At 38.4% G+C, this 22,006-nt stretch overlaps 2 protein-coding genes across 7 annotated transcripts in view; one reads left to right on the top strand and one right to left on the bottom strand.

Moving 5' to 3' along the window:
* SLCO5A1 (solute carrier organic anion transporter family member 5A1) overlaps positions 1-13,959 on the top strand; it is an 81,252-nt gene extending 67,293 nt beyond the window's left edge. Inside the window, exons 7-9 of the mRNA XM_061995604.1 lie at positions 2,767-3,008; positions 4,402-4,466; positions 5,719-13,959. Coding sequence (XP_061851588.1) covers positions 2,767-3,008; positions 4,402-4,466; positions 5,719-6,167 — 756 coding nt within the window. The 3' untranslated portion in view covers positions 6,168-13,959. The remainder of the gene's footprint in view (positions 1-2,766; positions 3,009-4,401; positions 4,467-5,718) is intronic.
* A 3,814-nt stretch (positions 13,960-17,773) lies between these two features.
* Positions 17,774-22,006, bottom strand: part of SULF1 (sulfatase 1) — a 100,380-nt gene continuing 96,147 nt past the window's right edge. For 5 of the 6 annotated variants that reach the window (XM_061995692.1, XM_061995694.1, XM_061995693.1 and 2 more), the window contains one exon: positions 17,774-20,122. In XM_061995692.1, the coding sequence (XP_061851676.1) occupies positions 19,305-20,122 (818 nt within the window). In that variant the 3' untranslated portion in view covers positions 17,774-19,304. The remainder of the gene's footprint in view (positions 20,123-22,006) is intronic. The other variant, XM_061995695.1, reaches the window with a different exon arrangement.

The following is a 22,006-nucleotide window of genomic DNA, read 5'->3' as shown; positions in this document are numbered from 1 at the left end:
TTTCTTGGAAATACATTTTCCGTTACAGCCCAGTCTCTCAGTTAATGCTGGACTTGGGAAAGACATCCTGCTGGCAAAATCACACCATGGTAATTTGGCAGCTTCTGGGATTAGGTACAGGAAAATAGTTGAAAAGTGGAATCTCACCTAAATATCAACAAAGCATTATGGTCATACTTCTTTTGTGCAAAAAATGAACTCTTAAATTCTTCTATTACAGAAACATTGTTTAAAAAAGGGTAATTAATAAAGACAGGAAGTAATGTATACATTGATTTTCCCAGGACTTGATTGTGCTTTCTAGAAAGCTTATTTATAATGTATGACTCTTCTGATTAGCAATCCTGAACCAGCCTGTGAAGCTGGAAGAAGTTAGATTCAGCTCTTTGCTTTCTCAGGTCAGCTGGTCAATGATCTAAAATGCACTCTGATACATAGAAGGCACAGAGAACAGATTAGTTTCCTTTATAGGATTTTTTTTTTCAGTCTTACTGTTTTTTAGTAGAAGATTGGCCTACATGGAAAAGTCTCTGGTGTGAGCCTGTGGTTAACATTCAGTGTCTATGTAAGTCTTATTTGTGCCTTTCTGAGTTGACATACAGGTTTGAAATTTGCTACAATTCACCTGATATCAAACTAACACAATTTATTTAGTAGGAAGGTACTTTGGGAATATGTGCTCTTCACTACAGGTTTTGAAACATAATGTCTGTTCTTACAACTTAAAAAAAGATCCTTCATGGCTGGAAGTTTTAACTCAGTAGCTAGTGGTGAATAGAACAGGGCTAACTTTGGTAGGAAAACACATTTCTTCATTAAACAATACTTTATGTCAGGTACTTTTAAAAACAAATATAAACTTGTGCCACCGTATAACATGCAAAATGTTGCTCACCTATAACATTTAAATTTAAGTTGATAACATACAGTATTTTCAGAAATAACCATTAAAAATTTTGAAGTAGGATAAAAGGATACCAGAGTATAGTTCATACCTGTGTTATAGACAAATTTCTATACTGTAGCATTTCTGTTGTGTCATGTCTGTCTCAGTGCACAGACTTGGTTTCTTTGGTGATGAACAAAGATTTTGTAGTAAAGAAGATTATTTTCTGTAGACTACCTATTTGGTGTTTGCATTTAGAAGGAATAAGGAGATGAAGGTGAGGCACTGTGGGAAGAAAGCAAATATTCATGTGATATTAGAGAGTGGAGTACTGCCTTGGGAAACTGGATTCTGTAATTGCATTCATTCCTCAACGACTTAAAAAAAACTTCTCCCAGTTGGTCATTAATCTTGTATTCTTCATATTCTGGATGATGGACATGAGCAATAACCAGAAGTGCCATTTTTAGAAGCATTGAGTGCCTAAATCTCTATTCACAGGCATGAAAAGTTACATTTAGAATATATTAAGTTGTATAAAGTGGAAGGTGTTCTTTAAAAAACAGTCCCACTTGTCTCAAATTATTCACCACATTTATGAAACTTCTGATTTATTTCAGTTACTTAGCTACAAAACAGAGATAACATCAGTGCTTCATCTCGTAACCGTTTTTAAGATAAATTACTTCTTTTTGAAAGAGTTAAGCTGTAATAGTGAGTGTGATAGAAAAATCCATGTGAAATATGAGTCATTCTGTCTTTGTAGTGGAATATATTTAGTGTAAAGAAAAAAATACCTGGAGCCACATTTTCAAAATGGGATGTAAAATACTGAGTAGATTCTTACATTGCAAAGATATTCTGCTCAATACCATGGGAAAAAATGTAAGGCTCCCTCATAGCATGAACATATAAAAGGTCATACATTAAAGTTGACAAGCAGCCATAATTTGGATATTTCCTGATGACCAAGTGCATAAATTTGCAACCTTAAGGTGGTCTTGTAATGTAACATCTGTGCAGGTATGATACTAGGTTTTATGAATGCAAACATTGAAACCAAAACCTCCTTCCTGTAACATCACATAGGTCGTGACCTCTTTCTTCTCAAATGCTGGAGGATTCTGACCTGCTGCACTAAATTCACCATTAAATTAGTTGAAAACAGTAGGAGAATAAATGTGACAGGAGGCTATTTCTGATCTACCTCCTACTGCCTTTGCTCAAATTATGGTACTCTTTGCCTATGAAATGCCACCTTGTTCAGTCTCTTCATACTAATTTCAGCCTCTTTGTCCATTCAGGAATCCCTCATGTCCTCCAATCTCACTGTTTAAGTCTCTGCTTTCCCCTAGTTCTTTTGTTTTGCTCCTTTCCACATCCACATCGACACCAACATCCAACTGGAAGGTCCTGGCCTCCAAGTGCACTTTATTGCTTTAAAGAGTCAAGTCTGGGTAGACTTCCATTGAGAGGGCAGAAGACACCTCCTGAATGCAAAAGTCAACAGCCTGCCAAATTCCAGAAAATGCTTATAGAGTGTTTACTCATAGTTTTTGTAATACACTAGAAACAAAATTTTTCTCCTGCCTTCATGTCACGAGTGATTGATTTGTTTTAGCAGAATTTAAAAAAAATATTCCAAATTAATTTTTTTTTAACTCAGTCAAATAAAGCAAGGAAAGGCCATCTCATCATGGAGAGCCTTGTCCAGTTTTAACAACATTTGCAGTGGTAACATTGTTGTACTTGGAGTAATGATGCTGGAGGCAGAAGATTCCTGATTGAGAAGTACCTTGGAACTGCTGGACCACATCTCTGTGCAATGTCTTTATTACTTGTTTTTTTCATGGAGTAATGTTCTTTTTTGCTCTCCACAGGTCAGAAATTACACAGAATGTGCGTGTGTCCAGAGTCGCCAGGTGATCACTCCACCAACAGTGGGCCAACGCAGTCAGCTCCGACTAGTGATTGTCAAAACCTACCTGAATGAGAACGGCTACGCTGTTTCTGGGAAATGTGATCGAACCTGCAACACACTTATTCCCTTCCTGATATTTCTCTTCATTGTTACTCTGATAACAGCATGTGCCCAGCCGTCAGCAATCATAGTGACACTCAGGTGAGAGCCCATTTGTGGTATTTTAAGTATTTTTGCGGTGGCTTCAATCACCGCTGCCTGTGTCAAAAGAGGCTGGGGCAATGCAACCAAACTTTTGCAAGCTTATGTATCCTTAAAAAGTGAATGGAACATGTAACATGATAATCCACTTTAGGAAACATGAAGTGCCTAGCAAATTCTAGGCACTGTAAGGAGAGAACAAGTAAAAGCATAATGTAAGAAAATGATTACTGCTGAAGAAGTTTTCAGCCTTCTTAGAGCAATAATTTTTATTTTCAAATGGAAATGAAAAAAAGTTAGTATTTAAAATTATCTTTTTCTCTTCCTTAAAATTGGTTATTCCTGACACATGCCTTTTTTTGTAATCTTCCCTTTTTCTTTTCTCAAGAATTTTGAACTTGAATTGTAGTAGTAGTGTTGTCACTGTGGTCGTTTAAGAATAGAGAACTACACAGTCTTTGTAGGAAAAGGTAGTGTCATTTATTTATTGGCTTTTTGTATCTCTGACATCCAATTTGATAAACATTATCACTTCCGGTAATATCTTTGTCCATTTAAAATACAACTTGAGTCTGATTTTTAAAAGTGAACTTAAAAAACTCAAATGTGGTCTACTGCTAAAATAAATGTGTATTTGTATGACATATACTGCAGTTAAAAGGGAAGAGGAAGAATTAGAGGAAGGTGATATAATTATTTACTAAGATTTACAAAGCATACCCATAGTTATTAGTCCTACTGGTAACAGAAAGACAAAGAGAATGCTTTAAAGATGTTTGGAATCTGAAGCTGAAGAGCTGAAGTGTTCAAGAGTTAAATTCCTTTCAGGTGCAGATGAGCTGGAAGATAGAAAAATTGGAGTAGAATTTAGTAGAACAGAGTAGAGAAGGGAAGGGAGAGGAGAGTTAAAGTGTTTAAAGCAACTATGTTTCTATGATATTTTTCCTAAAGTAGCTCCAAAGGTTTTTTTGCTACAGAGATCTATTAAATTCAGAAGCTGAGTCTAGCTTTTAGTAACTTTCTTTTCCATTAATTCTAATTTATCTGAAAAAGATTAAGAAAATAAAGCAAGAAATTATATGAAACTAGCACAAGAAGCTATAAACATTTCTGATGAATTATCTACATTTCCTTAATGGATTTGGATCAAATTCTTCAACACAGGTAAAGAAAGGTTAAAAGGTGTGATTGAGATTTTTGATCAAACGGAGACAGGAAAGGCTGGCTTTATTTTTTCATAGCAATAAGACAGCGATATTAGAAGCTAAATGGAAGAAGTTTAGACAAAGATTTCTTATAGCTCAGAAAAAATCCAGGAGATAGACCCAGAACATACCACAATGATTATCTGTTACGCCTGTTTGTTCAGAAGAGTTTTCTTTTGGCCTGCTAGGTCTGTGGAAGATGGGGAGCGGCCCTTTGCACTAGGAATGCAGTTTGTTCTATTACGGACTCTTGGTAAGTCTTACATTTACTCAGCATTTCTTTATGGGAATTTCTTGCTGTGTTCAGCTTAAATATACCACAAAAGTACTAAAAGTACAAAAACGTGCAACTAATTGCCTGGTTAATTGTATTAACAATATGAAATCAATAGCTTCTGAGAACACTGTAGCTGAGAATGTATTTGATTTTGTATATATTTTTTGTAACTGACTTCTAGAACACTTTTTCTCCCACAGAGATATTTTTACAGTTTCAAATTTTATTTAAAAATTTAGTTACGAAATATTATTTCATAAGATTTTTTCTTTATGTAGAAACAAATTTCTGTTCTCAACATTAATAATACTAGCTTTTTGTATTTTAAAAATAGGAAGAAATTGTTACTTAATGTCAAATTTTAGATGTTTCAAAGCAAAAAAGGTGCATGGTCTCTAAAGGTCCCTTCCAACCCCTACCGTTCTATGATTCTATGTTAAACTCTACTCCCCAAAGTAGTTTCTTTCAAGCTCTTGAACTTCTAAAATCCTGCTTATAAAGAACACTCTGGATGTTCAGCTATTATGAAACATATGACTAGAGCAAGCAAGGAGTACTTTAAGAGAACAAGAGAAGCCCATATAGCTGCACCTGGAAGTTTGCTTTGAGGAAGGATGTTTCTGACTTGTCTTAAAGGTATTGCATTTTGGGACAAAGCAGGAACATTCAAATAGGTTTAGAAGTTAAAGTCTGTTTCTGAGGAAAATCTGTTCAGAAGAAAATTTAGTTCACAGCTTTCATCACATTAGTAAGAGAAATATTTTGTTGACTTCATGGCTTTTTGTCCTTAATCTAAAGCAACAGCCCCCACCCTTCCCCAGTTTATAGGCCATGGATGTTCAATAAGTAATACTCTGGAAATAACATTGTGTTTTATGCCCCTCCCTTATTTTATTTTCTGAGAGCAACATTGGGTTTTCTTTTGAGGAATGTGTAGTTCAAGAAGAACTGTCTGGGGATGGCAGATTGTACCTATTGTAAGGTGCTGCTGCATTGACATCTTTGCTTGAATTCTTTCCCATTTGTAGTACAATTCATGTGGGGGATAAATAGTGTTGATATGAAGATAGGATGGCCAGTTTTGCAGGTTTTACAGTTAATGTCAGAACATCAGTGTAGAAATCTCAAAAAATTTCGAGCCATGCTATTTGGCCAAGGCATATGGTTTCCTTAGAAGTTTTCCACTATATGCTAACACATATTATTTCTGTTGCTGTTTCTATTTCAGCTTACATTCCCACTCCCATTTATTTTGGGGCTGTTATTGACACCACATGCATGCTTTGGCAACAAGACTGTGGCGTACAAGGATCTTGCTGGGAATACGATGTCACCTCGTTTCGCTTTGTCTACTTTGGGTTGGCAGCTGCTCTCAAGTTCGTGGGATTTTTTTTTATTTTCCTGGCCTGGTATTCCATTAAGTGTAAAGAAGAGCAACTGCAGAGGCGAAGATGGAGAGCTTCGCCGTTAAACACTGTGAGCGAGATGGTTGGCCAAGCTGGACCCCAACAAAACTATGCACGGACTAGATCCTGCCCTACCTTCAGTTCCCGAGGAGACATCAGCGTGGCACGAGGAATGAACTGCATAGCAGCACAGACATACCCTGGCCCTTTTTCAGAAGCAATAAATTCTGCAAATGAAAATGCATTGGAAGAAGTCACTGCTGAGATATAGACCCTTGGCTTGGTAATGTAATATTTAGTTTTGTTGGTTGACTTAATTATGGCGCCTTGTAAAACACCTGTGCCTTCTATTTTTAATCTAAATGTAACACATGATAAAACCAACAAAGCTTAATGCAAACAACCATAGTATGTTCCTGAGGGCTGGATACCTCGAATCACCCAAGTTCTTATTTCTCCCCTCCCAACAAAGGAGTTTTAAAAATTATGTTTGTAATTATTTCAGATGTGTCCATTAAATGTCCATGCTCTGATCTAAAATCAGTGTAAGGGTGAGGTATTACAACAGCAGAGTTCAGTGGAGGAGTGACAAAAACTCGTATTGTTGATGTCTAGATGTCACAAAAATGCTTAAATGTATCATCAACTTCATATCTGCAAATTGTATTTTTAAGAGATGAGTAATTACTGTGAGTTCTGCTACAAAGCACAACTGAACTTGTTTAAACTATGCAACTTATTTGGATAATTGTACATGCAGCAAATTAAGTTTAAAGTTTGCTTTTAAAGACATTACTGCAACTGAATTTGAAAGGGGCTATTTTCAGACATAAGCATTAAATTAAAAAGAACATAAGGTTTGAAGTACTGTTAGTAACAAGTTAAGCCATACAAAAGTTATGCATCAGGTAACGTTTTCAAATGTGGAGTCATAGTATCTTTATCCCGACAAAATGTGCATTAATTTTCATTTGATGGGATGGACTCTCATTCTTCACAAAGTACACAGGCTAGGAAAGTGTAATCCTTGGAGTAAAAAACTTTAGTATTAATTTATACCAACATTAAGATACAGGAATCATACAAACATTCCAGAGTAGCAGTTATGTGTGTATTTCTACAGTGTTATGGGCAGCCAAATCCATACTTTTCCTGAAGAAGAGAATAACCGTTTATAGTTTGAAAGGAGCAGCTTGGCTGTCCTTCAGAAACGTGTGCCAGTCTAGTTGAGATTCTGTGAAGGAAATCTCAAGGGGGAGCTAGTGGCTGCCTTTCACATCTGAGTGGCCATCTGGGACCTGATGGGCCCGTCGCAGCCAGCAATAGCCTGGGGTTGGGGCTGGTACCACTCGCTGCCCCCTACAGGAATGAGCAGAGGGACCCTTCAAGTGTGCTACCAACAGCCTACCCACTGCCGTGCCTAGTATGAGGCTTTCCCCTCCACTCCTGGCACCACTGGGCTGCTGTGCCCCCAGCCACCGAGGTAGTCCCCAGCAGATTTCAAACTTGGACCCCAGGTTGCTCTCCTTTCTGCCTTTCCCGCTGCCCAGTGCTGGACAGGCTGGAGAGATAGGTGTGGCGATCCTGATTGTATGGTTTGGCCCACATGTGGACACCTTTCCTTTTCTCATCTTCATTGAAAGCTGCTGTTAAGGCAAAAGGCCAGTCATCTCTCCTCTGCTTTTCCAGAGGAACAGCTAAGACTAGACATTGTCTGCAAGCTTGGACCCACAGTACACACAGATGTGGCCTTTGCTTATTCCAAATTACTGTAGTGTGTTTTCTCCCCAGGAGATGCTGAGACTTTCTAATCAAATGTACTTGGCATTTCATTTCTTGCTCTGAAGGCTCATGTAGTGCCATGCTTACGATGTACTAATGATGTCTCAAAGGGCAGAGAATGATTTCAGGTGGACACTAGGAAGTCAAAGCTGTATTTTGTCCTTCAGGGAAACTCTTGGAAGTTTAGGAAATTAAAAGCACTCTTTTGGGAGGACTCAGTGATAGTCAGTTTTGGATTTTGCCATGCAGAGAGCTTGCGCTAAAATAAATAGGAAAGAACAGAACTTCTCCTTATTTATGAACAGATTTATTTCTGGTTTAAATTTTAATTTATGATATATGAGTTAATCAAACATTGCATGGAACCAAGTCCTTGAAATCAAAGGCAGTACACTCCTTGGCATCCATTTAGTTTTTCTGGTAAGAGTAGATTGCCCTCTCTTCCTTTGCTGGCTGCCTTTCCTCATTTCCCTGTCCTTCTAGACTGACACAGGGCTGGTTCACCTGCTTGAAATGGTGGTTGCTTATTTCAAAATGTCTCAGTCCATTTATGTGACCTATAATAATTCCGACTCCCTGGATGCTTCTACCCCAAGCTACATCATGAAGGAATATTGTTTTAATCACCTACTGTTATTTTGTACGTATTAATATCTTTTTGAGTCCAAGCCTGAGAACTATTTTTCCCTTGTGTAGCCACCAGGTACAATACTACATCCTCAGTTGGCATGTGCTATCTGAGATGTTGGCTTCTACACTTCTCATCCCAAGGAATAAATTTCCTTGGCTCAAAAGTATTTGGTATGCGTTTTTTTTGCCATAGGACATCAGAATAGATGACAAAAATATCTTTTTTTCCTCCAATGTCAAATGCTTCTTTTACCAAGAAATTCCTACCATGGCAAAAATTGAAGCAAAATAGTAGGACAAAGTGTAATTGCAACCCATCATCCATCCATTTAAATCACTCATTTTAATCAGCACAGGCTAAGGTGAAGAGTGACAATCTTTTAAAATACCTCAGAAACAGAGCATTTAGGAAACTGCAAAAAGGTTGGAATGAATCATCTATCCCAATCTATTCTGTTTCATGCCTCATGTGTGCTTCTATTCCACGTGAATAACAAGGGAGAGCAGATTAGACTTGTAGGATTGTCAGGAGCTGACACTGATGGCAGAGAATGAGAGTGAAAGAAGTGACACGTCTGCAACTGCTGCTACTCATGAGCCAATTTCAAGGGAATTCAGAGCTTGTTGTAATGGAGGCCACTTGCTTTTTAGGAAATCCTGACACTCTTCTAAAAACATTGATTTTGTGAAATATTTGAGAAACTGGATTGTAGAGGGAATGGTGCTCACTTTGGAAGCACTGAAAAAGCCTTGATAACATACTTTCAAAACTTTTCCTTTCAAAATTATATACAAAACATTAAAAAAAAAGTGGTTAGTATTTTCTGATATAGATAATTTTGTCAATGTGAATATATTTCTACAAAATCACTTAATTAAGTGAGCATCCTCTGAAAGAAAGAAACCTCAAACTCTGGCCAGTTTCTGATTGATTCCTGTAGGAAGTTTTATTGTGAGAAAGCTATAACAGTCTAAACTAAGCCAATAACGGCATGCAGGGGAAACACGTTAACTTCCTAGGGAAGTCAATTCCAACATAATTAACACTGTTTGAAGTATGGACTGAGACCTGCTGAACAAACACTGTTTGCTGGGGTGGTCATTGCTGAAGGAAGTACAATCACCAGAGGAACTGTGCACATCCCTAGCAGTGATCATGATCGAAGTATGGTGCCAAACCAACTCACAAGAAGGAAAAGGAGCTTTATCTATCACCAGGTGAAGATGGCCATGCTGTCTTCCTGCTGTGAAATCTTCTGATGATAGAATGTCAAATTACATTACTTTGTAATTTCTGCCACTTTTCCTCCCTACCTGCAAACACTGAAGTTTGGTTATCAGTGAGCACAAGAAAAGGTAAAGCAGGAGTAAAGCAGGACAGAGGCTACTGTCAGTAGCAAACCCGAGTTGTCTACCTGCAGCTGACCAGCCAAAGATAACTCAGAGCAGTGACACCCTGCAATTAACTGCAAGTCCACAAAGTGCCATTATACCATCATAAGGACACACTAATTTCCTCTTATTCCACCACTTATTCCCGTTTTAGAGTGAGGAACATGAGAGGTAAAGCAGCCATTATACATGGACTCGACTGAAGAGGGAGTCATCCCTGCTTAGCCTTCCATTCATTCTTGTTTCCTCAAAAAGGGGAAGACTTCAGAAAGGGTATAGCCATGGTGGTTATGAGTGTAGCCCTCTCAGCAGATGGTTTGTAGAGCTTTTGGGGGCTGTTGTCCTGGCTGCTGTATCTGGACAGTGGGACTCTCTGTGTTTCTAATTCCAGGCAAAAGCCCTATAGATTTGATCCTCTCTTTTTTCCCATGAGCATACTGGATATGATATAGATATGGTATAATTTGAAACTGATGGCATTTTAAACCCTTTCAGTACACTGTAGGCAGCTGCCAGAAGCACATTGAATATTATGGTGCAATTTATATTTAGTTGGAAACTTTCAAGTTCTTTGGCCAGCCAGTGTACCTTTAAAAGTGTACATAGTAACATGCGGTTCCTCAGAACTTGCTGTTCTGTAAGTGAAGTAAGGACAAAAATGTCCTCCTACATATAAGAAATTTATGTTTCAAAGTCCCTAAATTCGTTATAAACACTTGAGTGTAATGTTTCCAAAAATATGGGCCTTTACAATATAGCTTGTTCTTTCATAGTGTTAACTATTAATTTATTATGGCACTGGTTCAACAGAACACTTAAATGTGTGTTTAAGTTTATATCCTTAAGTAATGCACTTAAAAATAATGCATGTAAGTATGTATTAGACTGAATCCCATCTGCATTCAAAAAGAAGTTCCTTTGCCCAGAGAGTAATTTTTATGCTGAGGTTTTTTTCCCCCCATAGATTCAGTGATCATTGTAACCAGGAGAGCACAAAGTAGCACTTGAGTACTCCCATGTGACATTGACATGTCAGTATATATCTGGCAAAGGAGGAAAGCTTTCATTTTCAAATAGAATTAAAATGAAAAGTATTTTGTGGACATTCTTAAAGATACATTCTAGCTATCACTTCCATTCACTTATTTTGTCAGTTTCTGGCTGAAAATTAGATTAAATTGAGGCATCTTTCTGATCTTAAAGCCAATGAAATGGCTGAAGTGATGCAGTAGGTTTGGGTTGTGCCCTTTCACAGAATTTGGACCTAGAGGGTCAGATGACAAATTTTCAGTGTCCCACACAAGCAGAGCAGAGCAGAGCAGAGCAGAGCAGAGCAAAGCAGTGCCTGCTCTGTGGAACTCCAAGGAGCATGGTTAGGAGAGGGCTCAGCACCTTCTGTGCTGTTCTTGTGGGTTTTCTCCACAAATGCCTCAATTATTGCTGCCTTACTACTGTTTCTGTGTGGGTAATGCCATAGCTCAGTGTTATATTGACATAAAATTGACGATGAATAGGTCCAAAGTGTTTTACTGCTATTTTGGAGCCAGATTATCAGGCTCATCGATCTGATGATGAGGCTGAAGGACTGGGCCAGAACCTTGGGTTGGTTGTTAACAAACTGGCGCCTTCACGAGTGTGTGTGAACTAAATGATATCAAAGTACTTGTTTAGGTTTTATACTCTATTGACTGGCTACTACTACTGTTTTCAGAGATCAAAGACAAAATATTTCCTGAACAAGTTTGTCTTCTGTTTTCTCAATAATGTGTCTTTTATAATGGCATAGGAGATACTATGCTGCATGCTGCAGTTGCGTGGGTTCTCCCACCTGAAGCCATCTAGCTGTGGTTGCTTTCCAGGGGCTTAAAACACCTGGTAACAGATAACCTGGACTGCAATCTGAATTGGCATTGCTTTTGACAGAGTGTTTGCCCCTTGAAGATTAAAACTGTGTCAGCACATTTCAGCATCTTCATGTATTAGACATGATTTTACAAACATTTTTATCCTTTGGAGTGCTTAGAAGTTAAGACAGCTGACATAGTGGTGATCTGTTCATTCTTTGGTATAGAATTAGGGCTTTCTGTTCTCTTAACTTGTTTTACAAATAACACTTCAAACGGTTACATGTACATGTCACAGAGTAGAGATGTGGAGCCTTCAGTGTGGGGACTAAGTATGGCCAGGATTGACATGATTCTTCTTCTTTACACTGAATACCATTAATACGTGTCATTATGTGGCCAAAGGTTTGAAAGCCTACCTTAGCCTCAGGAAGGAAATCCTTCCTTATCCTTCCCCCAGAATATGTTACATAAATTGAGGAGAACAGCTAACAATATCCATATCCTGTAGGCACATCCATTACATTAACTACAGTTAACAACCATAGTTTTTAGCAACCCCTTCTCCAGTCCTTCAGAGAATGTGTTTTCTTTTGACACAGTACAGCCTTTTAAACACAAGACATAACTGTGCAAGTTCAAAGTAGCTCCAAACTTTTCTTGGTTTTGAGTGTTATGAGATAGTCTTCAGGTTCCATTCTATTCTTCTAATCTTTATATTATCTGTTACATGTACTGCATTTTCTTATATTTTTCTATCTCAAACCAGTTGTCACAATGTTACCTTGTAATAACGTTTTGTTCATGACATAGAATAAGTGAAAAGCTGTGGAATTCATGAAGGGCTACAAAAAGCATCCAAAACATTGTTCACCTCATGGAAAAGGTGAGACAGCTTGATAATCTTTGGACATATGGCTAAACAATACCATGGTGCTAATAGGTACTGAAGTATTTTATGATGTATTCACTATGACTTAAATGACGTATTCAAGGCATGTCAGTGATGCAGCTGCATGTGTTTTTGTTCTTAAAGTCTGGACTCCTCCAGCAAAGACAGTGTTTATAATTCCTGCTGGGCCAGTTCCTACCTAGCTCTTCTGTGGGAAAGTGATTTCAAGAGGCAGTATAGGATTTGGCCCAGCATTAATATCTAAAGTAAAAACTATACAGACCACAGAAATCTCATGTAGGATGTATTCATCCTGCTGTAGCATGTTATTTTATTTAGTGTCTTTTCTTAAAGTAGAGACAAAAAAGAAATTCTATAGTAATGAGAAGAAAAGCTGGTCTAAATTCTGGGACCTTGTAATTAAGCAGTGTTAGTAAGTGTTTGAATTAAGTTGAGGATTCACATCTGAAATATTAATGTTCTTCCGTGGAATACTAGAAAGGGAGGGATAGAATAAGAGCAAATTCTACATCTAGCAGTGAAAAAAGGCCACATCTGTTTAATTTAAAAGTGAGCTGTAATTTAAAACAGTGGACTTTGGTTTTAAAATCTGAAAGACAATTTTTTCTCCTTGCCTTTTTTGTTCTGAAAGGTAATTATTTTGTGGTGTCATGCCTGGACTACTCATGTAGAAGAGGCATCTGTATCCTAAATAGCACCAAAAGGTACACCTCCAACTGATAGGTCGGGAATTATACCTCTTTAACAAATTACATATTTAAAAACATAGAGGGAAATTTCAAAACAAACCAAAAGTACTAAATCATCCTGAAGCAAGTTTCTGTAAAGAAAAAAAAAAGGAAAATAAGGAATTTGGAGTCAGTGAGAGCTGTGGCTGAGCAAGGGATTTCCTCAATGAAGACCTGCTCTTTTCCCTGTTTGAGCAATGAGAGCTTTGCCCTTGGTTGCAGTGCATACCTCTACCAAATGATGTAAGCAGAACAGCAACACTCCGGGTAGTATGTTATGAGCATGAAGTGGGCACACTGCCTGTAACTGTTTAGTTTTTAAAAAACACTCGTTATTAAGCCAATGTGTAGAGTATTAAGGAAATCTGTAGAGTATGTCTGACTGTATGAGTGTGTGGGTGCTGTGCTGTGGTAAAAAGAGACTAATTGGTTTATGCGGTTTGTTTTGCATACTTTAGGCTCCCATATGGGTTTTTTAAATTGATATTTATTTATCAGGGGAGCTTAGAATAATTTTAAAGCTGTGTAACACATCATTTAATGAAATTTATTGTCAACATCTGTTGTAAACATGTGTTTACAAAACAAACTCTCGAATACTTGATATTTGGAAATAAAAAGTAGCATATCATGTGTGTTTTACTTGTGACAAAGAAAAAAAAGAAAGTGGCAAAAAGGTACGTGGGTAGCTGTATAATCATTCTGGATCAGGTGATGAAGTATTTGGTTCTTTTAGTGTGGAGTCAGACAAAATCAAATCTTTCCGCTGAATTCAGTGACCACAACTAAGTATTGATCGTGCAGAAATAAACTGTAAAATTCCACAGTTTTCTCTAGCATGACATTTGATAGATATTAGTTATATGCTAAGAAATAAAAATTTGTTCCAAATAGATATTGGCAGTTGGAAAAAATACTTAGGGTCCAAGTCTACGTGCATCTGCGCTGCTCGATCAAAGAGGGCGAGGGCATGAACATGAGGACTGAACTGGTGAGGTCATCACTGCTCAATACTTTGTTCCCTCCGTGGCTCTGATTTGGACCATGCCAACAAACTACCTCCGTGTGGTGCATGGGGAAGGGCTAATGCCACAGAGACATGTCAAAAGTGGCTGAGACAGGTTTGGTTTCACCCCTTCCTGTAGCTACCCAAAACCACAGGCTGTGGGCATCAGAGACCCCCAAGTCATCACACAACAGCACAGGGGATGCAGCACACGCTGCAGTACCACAGCTGTAAGAGCTCTAGTGGTTGCAACACAGGCCTTGTGTTACCACAGACATTTAAAAATGCAGACAAATGGAAGTTATATTTTGGGTCCACAGGAACATTGTCAGCACAGAGCCAAGGGGAGACCCAGGGCCAAGTGCTACACAATGTGGATGAGGTCAGCCTGGTCTAACAGCATGGATGTGACCTTGTTCATATAATGTCATTTTGGAGCTCGGTTTTCTGCTCTCTGGACTGACTCACTTTAATTTAAACATATACATGTATCTATGTATGGAAATTCTGTTCCAAGGCAGACTCATCATTCAAGATCAAAAGAACAGCAAGTTGAAGAACTTTTTCTAGGCATGTTTCATTATCGAGCCTCTATACTCAGTGTTTTCACATGTAGTGCCAGATTTATGACTGAATGAACTGTGGCTTGTTTCTGTGATTCTTCCTCGCTGCTTGGTGTGCACTATGAGGCCCCACAGACCAGCAGTGGCCAAACAAAATTTTGCTGCCACATGACAGATGGATTTGCATTGATTGAGGATGTGACTTGTCTTTCTGAGGTATTCAAGTGCATTTGGTTTCAGAGCATGGTCAGAAACTGGAGTGATGTGCACAGCACCTGCCAGATTCCAGTCCTCAGCCATGAGCACAGCTGCAGACAATGTGCACGACCAGGGAAGAGCTGCTGTTTCATGAATGGCAGAGACGTGTATGGGATCCAGATCCTCTCTTGACTTCCAAGTAAGACTTACCCATTTTAATTTCCAATACATATAACCACAAAGAAAAGCATCCTGCAGATCCCCCTGAATGTCACCAGTATCCAATACTAGAACTGTTGAACCAAGGAATGTACCATGGGTGTAATTATCATCAGTAGATTTCTAGCACATCAAGGATAATGTTGCTAGGTAAAAATTGAATAAATGAGGTACCTTGGCAAGGGCTGGAAGGGGAGGGACAGGTGCAGAGGCCAAGGAGAGGTGCTGTTGTATAGGTCTGCCCTGGCATCTGCTGCGGAGCATGAGTGAAGTCACCCCTGGCAGCTTGGCTGTTGTTGCATCCTTTCAGGTGTGACATATGTTTTTGAAATGCTTCTCTGGGAAGCATTCTTAAGTACATTTACTTTTCTTCTCACTGAGAAATGATGTCAGAGCACATAAACTGGGTTACTTTTTGCTGAAATTAAGGAAGGAAGTTTTGTTACAGCATCACACCAACTGCCCACCAGTGCTTAGGTCTCCAGACCAGTCCTGAGAGAATCCTCCCTGAACAGGACCGCTGCAGCTCTTTCTTCGTGGCCCCAGCTGTTCCATCACATGTATCCTTTTCCACTGTGCTTCAGTGACTGCCAGTGTAGACAACTGCAGGCATCGAAAGGGATTTTGGTGGGGAGAGAGGGGGGTTGTCTATGTCCAGACATGCAATCTGAGAAACCATTCACTCAGCCTTCACATAAACCTGAACTCCAGAATGATTCTATGATCCAAATGTTACTCAAGAGCCTCAATATGGTTTTTTTAAGCTGTTTGTGTCCATTAACACTTCCTGACTAAGAGAATTTACCTGCTGGTAACAGCAAGTAACTCACGTCTGATGTTCTGGAAACATTAACTGTCTGATTTTCTTGAGGGCTTTAATTTGGTAAGAGGTCTCAGAAAGTTCTCACACAGTCCAAGGGTGTGAGGACAGTACTGACTGCCTCCTTTGAAATCCCACAGGAAGCAATTGAAGTAATATTGACACTCCCTAAAGATGTGTAAGCCTTAAAGATATTCCTGTCCAGCTCCAGACCCTCTTCAAAAGGAGATAATTATCTACTGCCTTTCAAAAAAGACATGCCTGCCACTATTTTCTAAATCAGAAAAAGCCAAGAAGGTCCTCCTCTTAGCCTTTCCTTTGCCTGCTGTGAGAAACACATGGCCATAAAGTCAGATTTAGGTGTTTGCTTTCCTCCTGGGCCTGATGCCTGTAGGAGCTTCCTGACAGTACCACCATGCACTGCTTGTGGCGTCAACCACCTCAGCTACAAGACAAGAAGTACTGTACAGAAAAAAAAAGTAAAATGTATTGTAAGAACAACACACTGATTAGGATACCTGTTTAGAGATATGACAGCTTTTGGCCTCTTTCTTTTGGTCTGATTTTATATTTGATGTATGTTTCCAGAGAGCAAGGATCAGAGGTTAACTGTTCCCTGTACCTCTTAGCTGCAGAAAGAGTCTCTTTTTATTCCTCCATACTCCTATAAGTGAGCTAATTAAGAAGACTCACACTGACTTTAGAAGATAGACACTGTCTAAGTTTCTGATAGTTTAGAAGACAGGACAGTGTCCTGGAAGAAGGAAAGCTGACCACTTTCAAGCTGAGGAAGATGTGATCTCTTTTCATTTCCAGAGTTGTCACGTAACAAGGAAGGGCAAGTGGAGTGACTGGGTATACCACACTATTGCACCATTCCCTTCTCTCTCTACTCATGTGAGAGACAAAAAAGCATCTTTTTTTTTCTTTCAAAGAAATGAACTTTCAAACAATGGAGAGCACACCATTGGTGCTGGAAATTCCCTGCACAAAGATATGAGAGTTAGTTGTGTGGGACTGTGTTTCAACTTGCCTTTGTCCTTAAAGTTCTCCCAAACTTGCTGGCTCAGCCTGCTCGGCACCCTGTTTTGAAATACATCCCATGTTTGCCAGTGTGCTTTCCAGGGGTCTCTCAGGGGTCTATCTGTCATTGCACTGACTGGTTTTAGGTTAACTTAGGGTAACCCCTTTCCTAATTCCTATAAACATCACCTGTAACTTCGTGTCTGCAGGAGCACCAGTGTTGAAGTTCTGTGTAGGAGAAAGAATTGCTCAAGAAGGATCGCTTCAGATTTTGCTTATTAAGTTAATCTTATTCACAGGGCACTAAAGAAACAAGAGTGCAAGTAGGAGAGTTTACCTTGAAAGCTAAATTCCCTTCTGCTGTCATAGGGATAGCTCTGTGGGGAGAAGTGAAAGTGGCAAAGCAGGTGATGGCATCGTGTCACACTGATTTGCTTCTGGGAACTGCTGGTTATGCAGCTCAGTGCATTGACCCCAAGGAAGAAAGGATCGGATGAATTGGGAATAAAAAAAAATCACAGCATGACTCAAACAAAAAAAAAAAAATATTCACATCTCCAGGAATAATTTATAACTAACAAAATGTAGTGTGTTCTTTTGTTACCCATTGCCTTAAATGTAGATGGATTCTTAAAACCGTTAAGATATTTTTAAAGTAAATTAGGAGAAAAACTAGATCATCTGGACTTCTCTGAAGCAGGTAAAGTAAAACACTTTTTATTTCAAGAAATATTGCTTCTAGACTTTCCTGAAGCCAGAATTGTACTATAAAAGTGTCACAGAAATATTATACAAGATTTAAAAACACAGTCTTTATCCTAGTAACTTAAAACCTATGTACAAATAGCATCATTCATCACCATAAATACGTTTCTCTATCAGTCAGCCCACGACACATACATCAGATAAAAGCTAGTTATTTTAACATATTTACAGAGTCCATCAAAAAGAATGCTTCTGAAAATTATTAAAATCCTGCTAGAAGAATCTCCTTTTAAAAAACTTTCAACTTAAAGTACAATGCAATGAATGTAAGTTTAACCTGCAGTGCTTGCAATAGCCAAAAAATACTCACTACACTAAATAACACGTAGCAGATAGGAAATACACCCGTGAATTGGACACTGTAGAACTACATCTGTTTGAGGTAATTCTCTTTTGTTATTGTTGTGCTAATTCCTTAGAAATTTATAAAAAAGCAAGGGAAGGGATGAAGTTTTGAGTAATGCAGATTTTCAAAGTAATTTTCATATTATTCTTTATAAAATTTAATGTTTGGTAGAGTTCAAGAAAAAAATTAGAATACAACAACAAAAATCAACTAAAGTACTATGTTTTACCTCATGTGCCTTTTGTACCTAAAATAATGTAAATATAACATGATTTTATCATTCCCTTTAATGCCTGTTCAAAACAAGAAGTCTCAAAATCATAATAATGCTTTCAAGATATTGTTCAGGATAATGAAAATCAAATGTGCTGAGAAAAGCATATCTGTATTGATGTAAACTTTTCTATCAGTACCAGTAATTAAAAAAAAGGTCAAAAAAACCCTCATAGATTTTTAATACTGACAATACCAACATATAGGGGAACAATCCAATTTAAACAGATCCTCCTACAGTTAACCATCATTAGCCATATCTTTCTGAAAGTAAATTTAATTAAAGTAAGAAAAACATGCAATATGTTTGCTAAAATAATATTCAAAGAGTCTGTTTCCACAATCCATGCTGATTACCTCCTTCCCATCAATCTATTTATTGATTTCACAATTACATGAGACAACGAGCTAACTAAGAACATGGAAGGTATTAGATTCATAAATGGTATGGCATACAGATTTTAAAAGTGCATTTTACTCAAAAGCATGATGTTAGGAATTTCCAGTGGTTAAAATAATTTACGAAAAAGACATTATGCAGATTGGGTGGACTGAAACATTCATTCATGCTGGGATAATTTGGAAATAGAGAAAGTAACTTGAACATCCTCTTCAAATAAATACATTTTAACTCTCAGAGAATGTGCTACTGCATTTGAAAGTTAACACTGTTTTGTTTTTTTTTTTTTCCATCAGAAACTGATAATCTTGCTTCCCAGTGGGAAGAATTACTGTGAAAATATGTGCATGTGAATAAAAAAAAATGCACACAGGCAAATACTGATCTGGGCTCAATTTAACTGCAAAACATATCTACAATAAATGTGGAATGTCAGTTGTCATTATTACCTTTACTAGTTTGCTAATAAGAAAATGGAGAACTTCTTTAATGGATTTCAGTTTGACCTAATCCAAGGATAGTGGAGCAGAGGCACTGCCTTCAATGACTTGCGAAGTTTCCCCTGCAAGACTCTGTTCCATTTCTTTCAAGAAAGTTCCTGTTGTCTGGGTACCGATAGATGAATCCCTAATGGATAAATTTACAGCCTGATGAACGAGAGGGTCATCAGAAATCACGGGAAGATATATTTGATCTTCAAATATATCTTCCACAGTGTCACTGTCCTGATGAGTGTCTTTTTGAGGAATACTGATGGGCTGTAGCATGAAACTATGCCGGGACTCCAACTCTATCAAACCGTTTCCACTGAAATCCATATCAAAACGGTCTGATTCTTTATCCTCCATCCATTTTTCAGCTTGATGATTATTTCTCCAGTGTGCGTCGTTCAAACTACTTTTCTCAGGAATATCATTGTTTAATTCAAGTTTCCTCTCCAGACTTAAATTCACCGTGCTCAAAGCAAGGGCTGCAATGTCCGTTGGCACAATAAGCTGCAACTCTTCCGCAGGTAGGCCACTCGATTCTTCGGCAGAAGCCATTTCCACCAGGGTAAACGGTGTGGATGATTCATCTCCGTCCCTGTTGCTTCGAGCAGTGTTAGCCTTGTCTGTTTTATTTTGCTGGTAGTAACTGTTCAACAGTGCAAACATCCTATCTACATCCTTCAAGTAATTAGTCCAGTCAGCCAGACTAAGTCTATAGTTGTATCTGTATCCATATACACTTTCATTCACACTGTACAAGTCTTCCAGTCCTTGCCAGTTGATGTCACCAGTGAAACTGGGCAGGTTAACCTTCCCATCCATCCCATAACTGTCCTCTGTTGAAAGAAAGAACAAAGCCTAATGGTGAACACCAACTTAAAAGTGCAAGCAAAGCTTTCACATGTGTTTCTTCTACTCCAATTTGCTTGAAAGCACCACTATCCATAACATGTGTAGCTGAAAATGTAAGATGCTTCACATCTTCTGTCATATTAATGATTCTGTCTCAGGTGTTTTCGCAACTCCTGCTGAACACAGAGTAAGAAACTGCCTGTCTTCTGCTATACCTTTGATCTGAGTGAAAAAGAACAAAATCTGGTCTAATGGGGCATTGTGATGATAGAGAGAAATCTTTCCTCTGATATTTCAAGGCAGGAAAGGTGCTTCAATATATGAATAATCCATTTGCTTTTCCTTATCATGGTCTATTATAAAAGATGAGACATCAGTGACCTGAACTTCAACAATGCTCACAGGAGCTTGGTATCTGGGTATCTTGAGACATACAGTCTACAAATCAATCAGCCACATTTAATTTAATAAATGAAGGTAGCTGAAGGTAGTATTTAATTTTGATAGGTCTAGGGGTGGACCAGGGCACCAGAGGCAAAGCAGAGGCCAGAAAGGTGCCTTTGGGCCCAGAGAAACCTCTGCTACTTAATCACAGACCGTGAGACAGGAGGTTGAGCTGGACAAGCCTGAGTGTCAGGGTGGGCAGCAGGGAGGCCTGGGACCAGTGAAGAGGAGCAGAGTTTCCCACCAGCCTCAACAGTGAAGCCATGAGGCTGTGCTGCACAGAAATAAGATCAGTATGGAATTTGCTGTATTCCTGCAAAAGATCTCAAAGTCTGATTCAGAGCTACATGTTCCATCATGCTGGATTTATTTTTTTCTCTCTAAATGTGGCACTCTTTCTGGAGTCTCAGAGGAGTTTCACAGCTCTGGGGAGGCCCTGAGAGTTGTACGATGTTCTTCATGTTAAGCAGAAAAGAATGACTTGTTTAAACACACAAGACAGAGGTAACTTGTATTCATACATGTTAAACAAATAGGAAACCAAAATCTTAAAAAGTCCTACAGCAGACTGTATGTTGTTTGACTGTGAGTCACCTCACAACTTAGTTCCACAACTTAGCAGTAAGCATAAGAAGTTTCCCACTGAAATCAAAGCATACAGCAGGAAGGAAAGGGGAAAGAAAAGATTTTCTCCTGTAAGAAATCTCATTACAAAAAGGCGTGAAATGGGAAAGTGCAGATGAGTCGCATTGGAGTAACCGCATAAGCAGTGATATCTTCGATCAATATTTGGGAATCTTTCAGCTAAGTCATAAATCCAAAAAAGAGAATAATTGTTGCTAGTTATTCACAGTAAAATGTCTTCCAATTTTTAAAAAATCAACCATTAGCCAAGCTTCACTCTCCAGTTATCACACTCTGGAGTCCTATGTTGCCATCTATGGCTACATTGTCTCAAAACTAGTAAGGGATCGGGACATATCTCCACTGAGACTAAAGGCAAGGAGGTACAATTATCTCCTTAGTGTCTTTGAAAAACCTCAGACAAGCAGAAGAGGAGAGTTTGCAATTCCCACATCCTCTTATCAGCCATATCTACAGAGTTGTTCTGCCTATCAAAGGACCCAGATGACAAGAGTTCTTCTCCACTGAAGCTCTCTGCCTGTGTATTAAACAAATAGCACTATACTATCTGTTTCCATACAAGCCTGTTCTCTCAATATTATACTTGTAAAACTCGTAATGCTGTACTAACTCTGGATATTTTGAACTTGAAATAGGTAGATGAACTACACAATCTGAAGGAAGCCTAAGGGGTAGTTCAGATGACTTAGCAGCATAGGATTTTCTCTTTCTTATTCTGTTGGTTTATCTGCAGGTATCAAAGATCCTCTACAAGATCATTTAAATAATTTGTGAAAAAT

Source organism: Colius striatus, chromosome 4 (genome assembly GCF_028858725.1).
Source record: "Colius striatus isolate bColStr4 chromosome 4, bColStr4.1.hap1, whole genome shotgun sequence".
Classification (NCBI taxonomy): domain Eukaryota; kingdom Metazoa; phylum Chordata; class Aves; order Coliiformes; family Coliidae; genus Colius; species Colius striatus.
Note: the sequence above shows the minus strand (reverse complement) of the source record. Positions and strands in the feature narration are given on the sequence as shown.